Source organism: Plectropomus leopardus, chromosome 20 (assembly GCF_026936395.1).
Source record: "Plectropomus leopardus strain MGB_pleo_1.0 chromosome 20, ASM2693639v1, whole genome shotgun sequence".
Taxonomy (NCBI): domain Eukaryota; kingdom Metazoa; phylum Chordata; class Actinopteri; order Perciformes; family Serranidae; genus Plectropomus; species Plectropomus leopardus.
In genome coordinates this window covers 25,645,766-25,662,019 of record NC_142195.1, presented here as the reverse complement: position 1 = coordinate 25,662,019, position 16,254 = coordinate 25,645,766, and the positions used below count along the sequence as shown (strand labels likewise).

At 40.1% G+C, this 16,254-nt stretch overlaps 1 protein-coding gene across 1 annotated transcript; it reads right to left on the bottom strand.

Annotated features, from left to right (window-relative positions):
- Nucleotides 1-13,405: 13,405 nt before the first annotated feature.
- Nucleotides 13,406-15,122, bottom strand: htr1ab (5-hydroxytryptamine (serotonin) receptor 1A b). The gene has a single exon (XM_042509634.2). It carries the CDS (start codon nucleotides 14,855-14,857, stop codon nucleotides 13,613-13,615), a length of 1,245 nt encoding a protein of 414 aa, XP_042365568.2. The 5' UTR covers nucleotides 14,858-15,122; the 3' UTR covers nucleotides 13,406-13,612.
- Between the last annotated feature and the right edge of the window lie 1,132 nt (nucleotides 15,123-16,254).

The window sequence follows — 16,254 nt, the reverse complement described above, 5'->3', positions numbered from 1 at the left end:
TTATCATTGAAGCTGGAACAGTAGCACGAAACTTGAAGCGCAAAAAGAAGTCTTGTGTTAAAGGGGTTTACGAGGTGTCTTTATTTTGATAAATCAGGGAACAAAACACCAAATAGAAAAGTAGAGTCACATATACACAGTCTGACCCTTAGATTGCAGCTTTATCTGGGAAAAAAGAACAAATTGAACAAAAGCAGTTTCAGAGTGAAAGGGAAACGGCTGTTTCAGTGCCACCTAAGCCGCCTGCATTAGTTGTGCCAGTGCAGGTCAACAGATGCATAGAGACGGTGGCTGCCGTGAAAGGCTGGCCACTATCTGATTGAGTCGGTATTCAGGGGACGAATAAATGACACACAGGCACAGAAAAAGGCCTGCAAGTCCAGCTCTCATTTATCTGTCTAATAAGTTTTGACGGCGGGCCAAGCCGAAAGGGAGAAACTCTTAGCTCTCACTCAATATCCCTGCCTGGCACCCTCACAATCCTCCGATATTGAAGAGGAGAGTAATATTAAAAGATCCGTTATCACAGGCCCAATTGTAGTTCGGTGGGTGGAGGCGATCCGCCCAGACAACCTGCTGGAGAAGGATTCAGGAGCTGTACTGTTTGTTAAAACCACAGAGACGATAATGGAACCGTGTCTTCATTGTGATACCTTCCATTAGTGTATTTGTTGTTAATGTCTTTTCTCAAATTCAGTTTTTTTCAGGACTTTCATAACTACAGGGAGTGGACAAAATAAAATCTTCCTGCATTAACAGTCCGTGTTATTTTCCCTTTGTTAAACCGAACTTAGGACAGACAACCTTCAAGTTACCGTGATATCTCCCAATGGACTGTAGACTCTCATTTTGAAGCCTCAAGTGCAGGATTTTGGCTGTCGCCATCTTATTTGGAGCCAGAAGTGACCATATACCCTAGAGGTTGGAGCTGTGGAGGAGCAAGGAATGGATTGGACCCATAGACTGCCTCACAGATAGCCTGTCTTTTTAGCTGCTCCACCTTTAAATATGCATAACTTTAACCCTTAGCAAAATGTAAATGGGTGAGTAAAAATAATCAATATATATATTTACCCCATCATGCCATGCACCATCCCCTCCACTCCAAAATTTTTGTATTTATTTTTTTGGCAAATGGGCTGAGTGGTGATAGTGACGATGTTGATCTGCAAAAGAATGATGATGCACTAAAGAGTATGTTGATGGTAATGACAATGACGTCGCTGCTGTAATAACGATTGTATTGTGATGATGTTAATATTAAACAAGATAATGAAGATGAGAATGATGATTATGAAGAGAAAGCTGATGATGATGAGGAGGATGGCAGTGTATTAAAGACAGCGTGGCATGAAAAACCATGGAGAAATTCATCCAGTTAATGATCCCAGAGATGTAAATCTATTCATGAGCTCCTCATGTGAAGAGTGTGGAGCTGTCGCTCCAACAGGCTGACGGAGTTCAGTGATTGGACTTTTTTTTTCTGTGTGTATGACTAAAGACTACCCAGGAGCTGTCGAGTGCTCTTCAAATGGCCATCCACTGTTAACCTACACGGTTAAATAAGAGACTGTTCATCGCATCCTGCTCACTACAGCCGCCTTCAAACGTCTTCAAAGTATGATGGAGTGTGGAGGAAGAAAGACAGGATGCTGGTGCTTGTGCGCATATAGAATCATACATTAGACCATCTGCCTTTAAAATGTATATGGAAGTTTAAACAATCATAAGTCATCAATGTGTTGTTATGAAACAGCTGAAAGCTGAAAAATAACTACCTTTTTTGCTGAAACTGTCACTACTTACTAATTGACATTATTTACTACTCGTAGTGCTTCTAATTTCATTTGCTTAGAACCTACCACATCTGAAGGATAACTACCAATGGGAGCCAAGGCATCTCTACTGCAGCTGTTAATCACTGCTCGTGAACTGCCAGCTCGTTCTCTTTCTGAAGTTGTCAAATACCGCCACTTTTGCAGTGATTTCGCCATGAGATCCTGACTCCAAAAGCCACCTTTTGTGGCTTTATGATACACTGCTGTCAGTTCAGAGCGCAGCCAGACAGAAAATGTCACGTCCACCTGATTCGCCACTGCCTGGTGACAGGTTGAAACACTCCTGGTTAACAAGATTATATATGGAGTGCAATGGTCCTTATAGGGCAGGCGGGAGGGGCAGCGTATGGGTTCAACTAACCCCAAACTTTAATGCAGGAGTCCGGTGTTTGCTTCCTGTCTGAGTGGGATGTTTTTTTTTTTCTGTACCTTACTATATACCTCTTTTTCCTAAACCTAACCATTTGTGCCAGCATGTGCATCTGTTGATGTCCAGTTGTTGGTTGCCATGTCTTTTTGTTGCCAAAACCTAACCACATGTGTAATCCCACCATGTGCTTTTGTTTACATCATGGTAGTGGCATCCTGGAACATCAGCAGCAACAGACACCAAAACATGCCTAGAATGTAATATGTAGACGCGTAAGTCCACTGCAAAGTGGTGATATGTCAACTTGGGATGAGAACATGTTCGAACTGAGGTCAAACTGTAAAACTTGGCAGCACTGATCAAATATTAGTCAATAATCTGTCATTGCATTGCCTATTGATCACCTGTGTTTACAGAAACATATTTTAGTGTACTGTATGTCTGTGAAATGAGAAGGATTCAATGTGCTTTAAGAGTCGATCATTTTAAAAGCAATTGTTTCAAGGCAAGAGAGAGACAATCACAAAATTAAAACAAAGTATAAATAAACAATTGAATGAAAAAAAATGTAATTTTGGTGTTAGTTAAAGATTTCTTTATGGGGTGGGGGTTGCACTGAGTCTAACACACAAAAGACTCAGAGAAAATGCTGATGTTTGGTTTACTTAGAATATAATGTAATGTATGTATTTATTCATCTGACATTACTTTTATTACTGCTGGTGTGAACATTTAATGAGACTTTTGTAGGTTCAGCTCTCTTTTCCTAAAAACAAATGTTCATCTTTCACATCAGACTATGACAATTACTCCAGAAAACTTTTATGCTGAATGCATAATCTGCCACATTTATTAATACAAGTATTTAACATTAAAGAGGATTCAATTCAATGTGTAATTCAGCGTACTTCATTCTCCTTCAAAGTCTCAATGGAGTGATTAGGCCTTATCTGTCCAGTCTACCATGAGAGGGTAACATGACTTTACTGATCACTGACCAGCACTGATGTAAATTCCACCCAAAAATAGCATCCACTCTGGCAAACCTGCAGCGGCGACTGCATCCGAGACTGAGCTCCAAGTTTTAATTGTTAATAATATCAAGTACACTTCATAGATAGAGAATGTGTTTGTGGAAGGAAATTATAAACTCTGTGATACATTTATTACATTGAGATCAGGAAATTGAAGCCATTGCTGGAGCTCCGACAGCCCAGGAGCAAAGTGGCCACTAATGTTGAGCTCAATAACACAGCACAGGGCTAACAGATAAATATCTGGGGGCTAAAGCCATCTGAGGCAAAATCTTGATTGAGGGATTTATAAATTAAATTGTTGTCCCGACAGGACAACATGCCACCTGTTTAATCAAAACATTATTGATTGTAAAACCTAAATGACTATGAGAAATTATAGGAAAACTGTGATTAGTTTTATTAATTACATAAAGTAAGGAGTTCCTTTACGTATCCTCTTGGACTCCAAATATTGAAAAGTGCATTCTAATGAAATAAATGCATTTTTGTGAGGCTTCCAGATTTTATATTCTGGCCCAAAATTTAGAAATAATTCTAGTATGGTACTTTGTTGGTTATAATTAGGCTGGTAATAGTCTGCATTGCATTTATTATCAACAAATCCCAAAAAATCTGACTCAAAAGCTGAGTCATCAAAAAAAATATATCTTGTTTGCTATCAATATGTTTAATTATAATTATAAAATGTATCACATGTTGCGTATTAAAAGTTGCATCAACAGAGATGTATTTTGGACTGTTGGTCGGAAAAAATAAGCAATGTAAAGACATCAGTTTGAGCATCAGGAAAAACTAGGCTGGGGGAATTTTTTTCTGACATATTAAAGACTAATGGAGACAAAGTATGAGGGCTTCGACATTCTCTACACAGGTGAGGCAACAAAACAATAACAAGTTGTGAAAATAGTTGAAAAAAAGTCTAAACCAAGGCACTCCTCTTATAATACAAAGCTTTATTATCAAGGCTAGTTCATGTTGGAAGAGATAAAACCAAGCCAACATGTTTCAGCCACACACAGTCTTCATCAGGGTATGACGAAGAAAAAGGTGCAACATCACTACGTTACCTTGGTTGTTATTAGTCAGATGAATATCAGCTGGTGGAGGAGCAGGCCCGGTGAGGCTACCACAGAAGATCTATTCACACAACAGCCCAGTGCAAACGTCTGTCAACAATTTAACACATCAAATAACTTGCAGTTTATGAATAAAAATAGCATGGTTACAGTAGTACCATTTTAAACCATAAAAAGAAATAAATGTAATATATCGTGGAGCCCTTAAAGAAATAATTTCACATTTAAGACCAACTTGAGAACAAACAATTAACTGAGGGTACAATCTGAGTATAAATCAATCAAATAGTGAAAACAATCAACAAATCTAATTAGCCCTTTAAAAGAGAACTGGTAATTCCATACTCACTCAGCTCCTAATACACTGAGCTGCCTTTGCGCTGAATGCTTCGGGAAGAATCTAAATATCGATACCTCACTGTCAGTACGACAGCAAATCAGCGAGTTTCCCAAAATTTCAGGAGGGGTTTACAATGGAGATATTTAGCAGTGAGTGTGTTTGTCTGGCTGCTGAGCGATGCCACCCTGACGGCTGGTGAGCGCAGGACGACGGCTGACTGAGAATGAATGTGGACAGCTGAGCGACCGCGGGGCAGCCCCGGCCGAGGGTCGTCGTCTGATGACCTTGTGCTGTCTGCCGTGGAAAGCTGATCTGACAGCATGAGGCCCGAGGCCGCGAACACACATGTGGTGAGCACAGATAGCCACCAGGACGCAGGCTTACTGACGGACAGATGTGGTGTCAGAAAGACTGTGATGACTGGGAGGCGTCGAGCTGTTAACGACGCTTTGCTCGTCAATTAAACAATTAGTGCTGTCTTTTTTTCTTTTGAATTGGCAGAGCAAAGATAGTCCGGTGAGTAGGCGAGAGTGTGACACATTCAGCAGGTCAAGAGTTCAGACCCTGCAGTCAGTCAGTGCTGAGCGTGAGATATTGAGCTCCTGAGGTGTTACCCTCACACCCGTGCCACCCATGGTCACGTCTTTCTGGTTTTACATTTTACAGACTTCATTTCAGGGCTGTTACTACCTCCTGTCCCGATTCGGAGGCAAGACCACTCTGTTACCCCTTTCTGCCATCGGTCATCATATACCAGCCAGTTCTCACTCCAACCTCGTCAAATAGCGCTGCTCTGTCAGTGACTTCCACATGCAAGCATGATGCCAAAAACCACCTTCAGCGTCCAACCAGAACGCAGCTGAATGGCGTCAGATGAGAACACGGGAGGACAGAACCAGTGGCGTTGTTACTAAACACTGGCAGGCGGCCGGATGGCATCTGGCGTGTCCACATGCAACACGCATGGGCGGTGTCACTTGAGAATGTAGCCGGACAAAACCAGTCGGAGGTGCACAAAATGCTGAAGGACAGCGTGAGGTAATAACTCTGCTGGTAACCAAGTAATATCAGGAATGTGAGTGTGCTGATCGGGTGGGTGGGGAGGTGGACAGATCCCACAAACAACTGGCATTCGCGCTGGAGTCTCGAGTTAACTTCCTGTGTGTGCGTGCTTTTTTTTCCTACACTTTACCATGTGCCTCCTTTGCCTCAACCAAACTGTCAGTGACTTTGTTGCCTAATCCAAACCATCGCGACAGTCTGCGCTGTTGTGCAACCATTACAACCATGCTGCTTCTTCCCATCATGTGCATTCGTTAACATCACCATAACAGCATCCCGGAGCATAAACAGCTGACACAGAAGTGATACGTGATAAGTATCTTATCTCCTTAATACAACCCGTCTTCTCAATACTTGTAGTGGGTGCTGAAAGAGGTTTTGCTGATGCTACCATTACATTAACAGAGTCTTGCTGGGTGGCATTTATTACTCTAGGATTTGACTTTTGAGTTTCGTTGAGGCCAGTCCAACATTATCGTAATGTAACATTATTTAAGCTTGACATAGTGCCATCTTTGTAGCCTATGTAGTTCTCCCAATGCCCCCAACAACAATATACATGATGCTGTATTAATCCATAAGGGAAAGGCAAATCTAGGATCACAGTGGAAGGCAAAACCTTGATCTGACTGAACTTTATACAACAAACCTTGACTTCCAACTTCAGAATGTTTATATGTGTCTCAAAAGGTCCAGACAGTGGGATTTAAGAGGCAGATGGAAAATGTCATGGATTGATCCATCCTTAATAACTCGGAGTGAGGACGCCTGGAAATTGCTCTGCCAAGTGACACACATCTCGCTGTTTTCAAATGGTGCTGTGCTTTCGGCATTTTAAAGTGCTGTGTTGTGGTGTATTTTTAACATGCAGTCTCACTTTAAAGTTTAGGAACCGACCACAATAATTGGAAAATTGCTGTAATGCTGAAATTAATATTCTTTTGCATGTATGAACTAAGATTAAATAAAGTCAAAAAGACCAGAGTGTTTAAATCCCAGTAGAGTCCCAAGAAGCTGCAATATTCAACCACCAATACATCAGATTTGCACATAACATTTCAATAACGCTGTGGTTAATATGTGGGCAGGCACAAAATCCAATTCTGATCAGTAAAAGGTCATTTTTTGTCTTAAAATACCCAATTTGAGGGCCCAGTCCCAGCTAGAAAATGCTTCAATGTTCATTGATGTCCAGATGACATTGTTTAGTTAACTTTAATCTTCTTGTGCTTGAATCAGCTGGAAAACAGAAGTAACACCTGCAGAAGGTATCAAACAGCAAGACAACAAACAATAAGCTTCTGTTTGATGTCCCACTTAGAATGACTCCACAAACAAAGTGACAGCACTGACAACAGCAACAAGGTCAGCAGGGTTGCACTTTGGGAGCCAAAAAACACACCAGGCATTAAGATTTAGGAGACAACTGAAAAGAAATGGAAAAGCCATGTGAGGAACCAGACTATAACCACTGAAGTTCACAAGTCCCTTCAATTTTGCCATTACTTTTTAGGACTGCAGCACAAGACAAAGTGGCCCTCGGGTTGATGAAGTTCACCTAATAAAGACGTCCAGGAAATCAGTCGTGACTTCATTACTGTTGGAGGAGCCCTGTGAAACATCACGACCTCACAGCAGAGATTTCATTTGTTTGCTTTTAGCTCCTGTAGAGACACTCGCGCATGACTAGCAATCCATGTTTTACATGATCCCATCAGCACAACAAGTTACAATTGACAATCTGAAGTTTGCTGAGTTGACTGAGTTACTAAAAGATACTAATATTATATCTTGAAGAAACAAAGTATTTCTTGTCTTGATTAAAAGAGCCATGAGAGAGTAATCCTAACTGTGAGGAACTAACGTTAGATTGATAACTAATGATCTTTGAGATTGTCTCTGTTTTGGAGCCAGCCTCAAGTGATCATTAGAGGAACTGCAGTTTTACTTCCATAATGTCTTCATAGTTCAGTCTCTTAGGTTAAACTCGGGTCTGACATAGAAAGTTGATAGATTTGCAAAGTGTATATGCTGCTGTTCATTTCCAGTAGAAAAAAATATCATTAGAACCTTTATCTGACATATAAGTTGAATTACATTCTTGTCAATAGACAGTTTCCATGTCCAGCTGATATATTTTCTCCATTATATTCTCCCTGTAATTTCTACCAAATTAAATAGTCATTGTGATGCACGCCCCTATGAGTTTGCCGTTACAAATCAGTCTCTTTCCAGTAAATTATAGGAAACCATGGGATCATTAAAATGAAGGCACTTAAATAAATTGGCTGAAAGCAATACAGACTGCACTGACTCATGCCATCAGAATAACTTGAAAGAAGTTGCACCTCTGCTTTAGGGGCTCCCTATAATGTCCATAAAATATATATAAGTCAGATATATTTAAGGAAAAATCATCTGCAGCTCCTGTTCTGCTTTTTTCCTTTAAGCTTGTTAACAACAGCAGCTCCGAGAAGAAACCCAGAAAAGACGAGGAGGGTTTATCCCTGCGAGGCTGTGAAAGCCCATAACGTAATTCCTCTGACAGCAAAACGCCACCGGCGCCCCTGCAAGGGAAACACAACTGAACAGTTCAAGAGCGTATGGATGAAATTTAATCCACACTCTTCACCTCCTTCAATACGCAGGCTGATTTAGAGCCAAGTGCACTCAGCGGCAGTCTCGGAGGAAGCACTGACAACAAACCTGGAGAATACACAAGCATCTGCAGTGATACATTCAAACCTTGTTACAAGGCACCAGAGGTTTCAGTGTCATCTTGCAAATTTTAAAGGAACTTTGTGAAATTTGAAAAGTTTTATGCTGTAGTCAGCAAGTTGTGTTTATACTAAAGATGTATTAACAAATTACCTATTAAAGTGTCTTCTGTCGAAAACGTAAATGCTACAGATGAATCCTGTTGTTTGGAGGGAATGAAACTTCATGAATTGGGCATTGAAGAGAAAGCAGAACAACTGTGTTGTGGAGAAAAAGCATCAATACACATTTAAATGTTTTTATTTTTTTGTCCCAATGCGGCAGCCCACTGCAACATGGTGCCTTATTGCAGTTTGGATTAACAATAAGCACAAAATGCAAGCCTGAAAATGATCTTTGTTACTGATTTCTCTGTGATATTGAAGGATTTACAGATGCTTGGAGGTGTAAGCAGACCAGCAAGTTGCCAAAAGAAAATGTTACATTACACAAATATGTTACATTCATATGTTTTATATGTATCATAAACGTCTCTAAAGTAACACAGTGTATGATCTGTCTTATCAGAGGTGAAGGGTGTGGGGTATGCATGGCATGGAATTTGCCAAGCTGCAGACCACTGTTTCAGACCATCAAATATCAAAAGTATTGTTTTTTAATGAGCTATTGCTATTTACAGCGGCTTTTCAGCCACCAAATGTTAGCATTTTTAGCCCACTTTTGCTGTTTTTCCACCAGGACAAGTGCCATGAGAAGCAGGTTTGTTTGTTTGTTTGTTTGTTTGTTTGTTTGTTTGTTTGCTTCTCTGGCAATGATTGTGCAATCAAAACCAGGTATTTTAGGCGAAAAACAGGTGATTTTCATAATCACTGTCACATTTAATAGTTTGAAAGAGGACTCAAAACACCAAGCAAGAAGGTTAGAAGAACAAAAAGCAAGCTTTAATGAAATTAAGCTGATTTTAAAACAAAGAGACAAAAGCAGCATTAGGCAACAAAACTAATGGGGCAGGCTGAGGAGAAACAAGTTTGCATGAAAAAATGAATGAAAAAAGCACAAAAACTACGCTGAGAACAAACCAGTGCACGGGGAGCACAAAGTCCAAATATACACACAGAGCAGGGCATTAACGAGGGACAGGTGACGCTAATCAGGGCAAGGCAGACAATCACTGAGGTGGGAAAACACACAAGTAAAACTAGACATGACACACGAGGTGTTAACATACGAAATAAATCAGGAAACAAACTAAACATGGATGAATAACATGCAAGGAAAAACACAAACAGAAAACCTGAAGTCCTGAAGATAAAGACTGCAAACAGAGAGCCAGAATCTTGACAATAAAGCATTTTTTCTGCCTAAACTGAACCAAAACTTAAACCCCAGCCTGATTGAAACATTAAGTTTCACCATGTCAACAACATAATAACGTACAAATGTAACCTATCCGTGGTTTGCAGAAACATGCAATGATAACAGACGACTGGATGTGAGCAGACAGTTAGTTATTAGTTATTATTATCTTACAGACTATGTTGTTTAACAGCGAAGCAGAATATTTAATGAACTCTTTGCTTTCCAGGAAAACATTAAAAGGGTGATCTAGCACAACAGCAAGACTGTGCACAGACATTTCAGGGGACAGGTGCTCATGCAAAAAAAAGATAAATGAACAATCAGTGGCTCATCTTTTACCAAGACCACCTAGCTGCAAACACATGGACCTCCATTAGCACATGCGCAGTAAAACATCTATCAGTGCATGCGTACAGGAGATATCAGCACACACTTCTGTTTTATTTCCCGTGAAGTAATGAATGGATTCAAAGATGTGGGAGCTGCCACACATGAGGGATGTTGGAAGATGATAGTCCACGACTTCTCAAGGGAATTGTGGACTCAACTTTTGTAGAGTTATCTGATGCAGTAACACCTCTTGTAGCGCCTGCTGCTTCACGCCTGATGGAGCCAGTTCCTCTTAGCATCATGTGACCTGTAAAAGTGAAAAAAGTGTTTCAATGGCAGTTTTGCGAAATATTGCTTTTTCAAATCACCTGAAATATCACCTCGTGAAAAAAACAAACTTCTTTGCGATTTTTTTTATTTTTTTTTAATTTCCATGAGACATAGTTCATATTCAGAATTTCAGTTTGTGAATTCTGAGGGTTAATGGAAGCCGCATTCAAACAGGATTCAAAACATCACTAAAATAACCTTGGGGTAATCTAATAGGACACAAAAGGAGAAAACTTGAAAAAAAAGAAAAAAAAGTTTGTTTCAGACCTGACTGTACAGTAGACGTCAGCGTGTTTCACTGTCTGCCTAAGAATAAAAAACACACCTGCTTATTGTCTGCAGTGGCCGCCAGCTGTGGGCCCCTCACACACACCTCTGTATTCCTGTGTCGCACCAGGCCTTTGATCAGGTAATTGCCCCCTCGGCCCCCGGAGTTTGCATCCACCATATGTCGCTATGGCGACCACCTCTCCAGCATCCATCTGTGTGCCCCCTTCACATCCTTTTTAAGATGGACTTATATGTTATGAGGCTGTGAGTGATGGAGGAAAAGGGCAAAGTGGTGCTGCAAGAGCCCCGACCACTTCAGCAGCAGTCTCTCTGATGAATGTGTGTGTGTGTGTCTGTCCGCCCACCACATTCGAGACGCTCTCCATGTCAGTGTCACCCCCTGGAATGACGAAATGCATTTTTTTCACGCTGTAATAAGGATTGTCTTTGTTTCACAGTCAGCCCTGAGATACAGCAGAGCCACACACGCATGTTATGAGAGGATCAGAGTGCAGGTGGAGCTCAGGGGAAACACTTTGGGGGCTCGGGATGCTGTTTGAAGACACTTTGAGGAGGATGGCACATCTTCTATTGCTCATTCTGTGAAGATTTTAACACAAAAATCCCACTGTGATTAATTTCAATTCACAAATATTATACAAAGACAGTATTAACCCCTTAACATTGACATTTTCTCCTTTTAATTCCCCTTTAAATAACTCTAAGGTTAATAAACCATATTTTTCCCCACACTTTCTGACAAGATCACATAAAATATTCTATTTCATTTTTCCCCCAGCTCTTCATTGAAGTTTTATGATGTTTACATAGCATTAAATATTCAAATGTTTTGCACCTTTCTATCTTATTTAAATATTCTAGATGTAATGAGCATCAATTTGAATTTTCACCAATATAATGTGGGTTTAAACAGTTCTTTTAATGCCATTGATCGGTCAGTGGGGATGAGGAGATTAATTAGCCACACACAAAGACAGAGAGACAAAAAGCAAACCCATACTTAAAAGCTACACCATTACATCCTCCCTCTGTTGACAGCTTCCACTGGAAAAGAGTCACATTACGTATCTTGCTTGAGAGCAATGGCATTGTTAGGTCTGGGTCTCTGAGGCTGCAGCACAGAGCATCTTATTAATAGACATGGATGTAAATATATAGCCTTTTTATATAGAGAATAAACCAAATATTTTTTTTTAAATCTAATCTCTAAATAATCTGTAATAATCTGTCATACCATTGCGTGCATTAAAGTCTTCAAAAATAATATGATGTACATCAAAAATACAAGTTTTGGGTCCTCTGTGTCATTTAAGCAGTGCATTTTGTGTATGCAAGTACAAAAGAAAGAGAGAAAGAGAGCATAATGTGGACCTCATTTTAAATGCAAATTTATATACTGCAGGGTCATTAAGTTGTTCATAATACATTATCATTTATTAGTTTATTATATTTTGTGTCATTAATTTAACATTTATAAGTATCTAAAGAAGACAAATAAATGTGGTGCACTAAAAAGTACAATATTTCCCTGTGGGAATAGTGAATATATGGAAATTTGTAGATCATAGCAGTTGCAAATTTTGTTTCTCCTCAATATCAGTATAAATAACAGCTATGTTTATTTTAACATTGCAATTCTTATTTATGAAGAAAGTTTAAAAAATAGAAGGTAAATAAGATGCTAGATTGAAGCTTAAAAACCATTGAAATAGAGCTTTTTCAATGAAAAACTCCTACAGAAGTCCAGGCTGAGCCCCCAATGTCCTCACATCCTAGGAACAGCCCTGGCACTGCAGTGGAGACCAGATGGTTAATGTAATAATTTCAATGCATAATAAGTAGTTTGCAGGTGCTGGGTGACAAGAAAAATCATATCCATAGATGTGATGTGATGTGTTTTTTTTATATTTCAGTGCAGATGTTAAAGAGCCCATTACAGTTTTCTAATGAGACAAAAATGGAACTGTGTCTCCTGGATAAGAGCTGTAGCTAAATGCTGCCGACTGCTTTCAATCTGGATAATTAATTTTCAATGTTCTTATTGCCACTTACACAATATCAGTATTGGAACATGTGAAATGAAATATGTTGAAATTTAAAGATGGGGTGCACCTAATGGTATTTTTATTATCCAGAAATTCCTTATTGTTTCAATTAATAGACTATAGTTTCAGCTAAAAAAAAAAAAAAAAAGTGTTATACGTTGTTTTTCTGCCTTTCTGTCTTTCTTTCTTGGCTACATTTTAGCTCATTAAATGCCCTAAATGATGAATCAATTATTGGTTAATTTTTTGCTTATTGAGTACTAATGTTGAAGTCAGCCACATGCACATGACCTTTTTTCGTAGTTTACCGCTTTATTTAGTATTTAAAATAGTGAAATTAAAATAAAAAGTGTAAAACAAAGAAATGCAGCATTACTTTTCTTTTCTTTTCTTGTGTTTTCTTTCTTTTTGCCATTAATCGATGAATTGTCTGCTGATTGAGAAGGCTACAATATGTTGAAGTCACACAGACACATAAGATGCACGTTCACTCTTTCCCTCATTTTACAGTTTTTTTAGAAACCATTTTGCAGAATTTGAAAGCTTAAATTTGGATATAAAATTACAAATGACGACTTCTGAAAAATGTATGAAAAAGTATTTCTTTATTGAACATTACAGAACAGGATGAGGAACATGGAGCTTCAATCAAACGATCACAGTTGTTTTCTATGCATAGGCTACAGACACCTGTGGGAATATTTCAGGACGATGGTGATGATCGACATTATTAATCGTTGTGAGCCCTGTTTTCACTCAGAACAATCTCTTTATGTCACTTTTTAGGGGCTGCCCCTCCGTTCACCTGCATGACGATCACGGTCTGCAGAAATGACACTTGATTATTTTCTTAAAAGCGCTCTGAAAGTCTTTGTTAAAGTACGCGTAAATGATGGGATTGAGCAAAGAGTTGGAGTAGCCCAGCCAGTTGATGACATCCTCCAGCCAGCGGGGCATGTAGCACGACTCCTGGCAGAAAGGCATGACCAGGGCGACGATGAAGAAGGGCAGCCAGCAGAGGATGAAGGTGCCCATGATGATGCCCAGAGTCTTGACCGTTTTGCGTTCCCGTGCCAGTGCGATCTTCCTCTTCGCCTCGGTCGCCTTCTCGTGCCTGCTCTCGAACAGCGGCACGGAGCTCGGGGTATTGGGCAGCGGCAGGTTGCTTTTGGAGTTGCTGTGGACCTCGATGATCTCCAGAGACTCGCCGTCCTCCGCGTGCTTCACCGCGCCGTTGACGCTCGGCAGCGGCCGCGGCTCCACGCTCCTCTTCCAGCTCTTGCCTTGCGCGTCTCCGGGAGTCTTTTTGTGGAACAGCGCGGGAGACAATGCTAAGCAAGAGTCGGAAACTTTCTTTTTTTCTGTTTTACGCACAGTCCTCCTGATGCGAAACCGGGCAGCTTTGAATATCCGCCCATATAAAACGAGCATTAGCGTCAGGGGGATGTAAAAAGCCCCAAAAGTTGAGTATATTGTGTACCAGGGGTCTTGCCTGATCTTACACGGCTTGGGGTCCGGCGTGTCCTCCTCCACGCTGCTGGGCTGGGAGCGCATGATTAACATGGGCGGCACTGAGATGGAGAATCCGACCAGCCAGGTGACACTGATGAGGACCGCAGCTCTCCTCGGCGTCCTCTTCTTCATGTACTCAATGGGCTCGGTTATCGCCCAGTACCTGTCCAAAGCGATGGCGCACAGGTGCAGGATGGACGACGTGCAGCACAACACATCCAGAGAGATGAAGATGTCGCACGGAATCTCCCCGAGAGTCCACCGGTTCAACACCTGGTAAAGCGCCGCCATGGGCAGCACCAGCACTGACACCATCAGGTCGGTGACCGCCAGAGAGCCGATCAGGTAGTTGGCCACATTCTGGAGGGAGCGCTCCAAGGCGATGGCTGCAACAACGCACGCGTTCCCAAATATTGCGCACAGGATGAGCGCGCCAAGCAGGAAGGATGTGACCACTTGGTAACTCAGCTTCACCTCTTCGGGTTTTGGGGTTGTGTTGGAAGAGTTTTCAAACAGATACCAGGCTGTCGTGTTGTTTGTTCCCTCCATAGTTGGTAAACTCGAAGTGCTTCGTTTTTTTTGGAGAGCTTTCCTGTTACTTGATGGAGAGCCTGGTGCGCATCACACCGTCGCACTTCCAAGAGCGCATTGTGGACCGTGCAGCAGAGAGAGTCTGAACTGCGAGTCTCGGCTACTGACGGAGAATGATGCTGCGTATTTATACCAGTGATGGAGAATGCGTCATTTGTCTGTGAAGATGTAACAGAGGCTGCCTGCTTCTGTCTTTTTAGTCGGCAGCTCAGACAGTGAAGATGTGGGAGTTAGGCCATAGTTTAAAATAGACATGAACAAAGAAAAACTTAAATAAGTTTCCTTTATTTTTGTATGCTGTTCAGGCTGCAACTCAGATCAAGGTGCTGTTTTCGTTTTAATTTTATCTTTTGTAATTATTTGAATGTGATTTTTTTTCGAAACAAGTGGATTGTTTTGGAATTTCGGTGAGAAAATAAGCTTTCGAAAATTTCCTTTGCATCAAATTGCACTTTTCGAGTCTTATTGATGTTAATGATCTGCGTTGCATCTACACTGTTTATAGGCTATATTAAAGAATAAATGAAACTGCATTGTATTTTTTTTCTTGAATGATTTTGATTTAGATTAGTAATAAATACAATAGTAACAACAATAAAAATAACAATATTAATATAACAATACAAATATTAATTTTTATAACTTCGTCTTATATGTGCAGAACTACTTTTTTTTCAAACACATGTATAATACGAGTGAAACGTTTTTCTCGTTAGTACATAATTTATTGTTTTTGTATTGCTGTATTCTTACAGTTTTATTACTATTAATTAACTTAACTGTTTTAGCGAAATAATATTCTTTCCCATCTCTTCAGCACCATGGTCAGAGCTCTGGAGCCGTCGGGTGTGACACTGCCACCTGGCGATGGTTCGCTTACATAACAATTACACAATGCTGAAAATATATGAATAAAAAACGGATCACTGTGTCAAATTATTATATGCAATGTTGTGAAAACTGACAAGGTGATGGAAAATTTAAATAAACCACGACAAAAAGGGTTACACTTATCCTTTGTCTTTCACAATTCACAGATGAATGCTCAATTTACTTTTTTTCCTTTAAATCTAAGCTATGTATTTATAAGTAAGATATGGCAGTTACTACTCGTGCTATGACAACTTTCATACATTACAGAAAAAAATGTGAGAGGCAACAATTCTAAAATGTAATTTTTTTTAAAAAGTGCTAATAAAAGTCACATTATTTTCTGGTCTGCAGGACAAGCCCGTTAATCTAAGCATGCAAGTAGGCCTAAATCATGCCATTAGCTATGTTTTTGCCCCATCACTTAATTTATTTTAACTGGATTGATTATCGTTTTTGTCTTCTCTTTTGATTTGATTAATTTA

Bases quoted from the DNA above. Each gene is read 5' to 3' on its own strand.
- htr1ab (XM_042509634.2), bottom strand. From the start codon at position 14,857: ATGGAGGGAACAAACAACACGACAGCCTGGTATCTGTTTGAAAACTCT.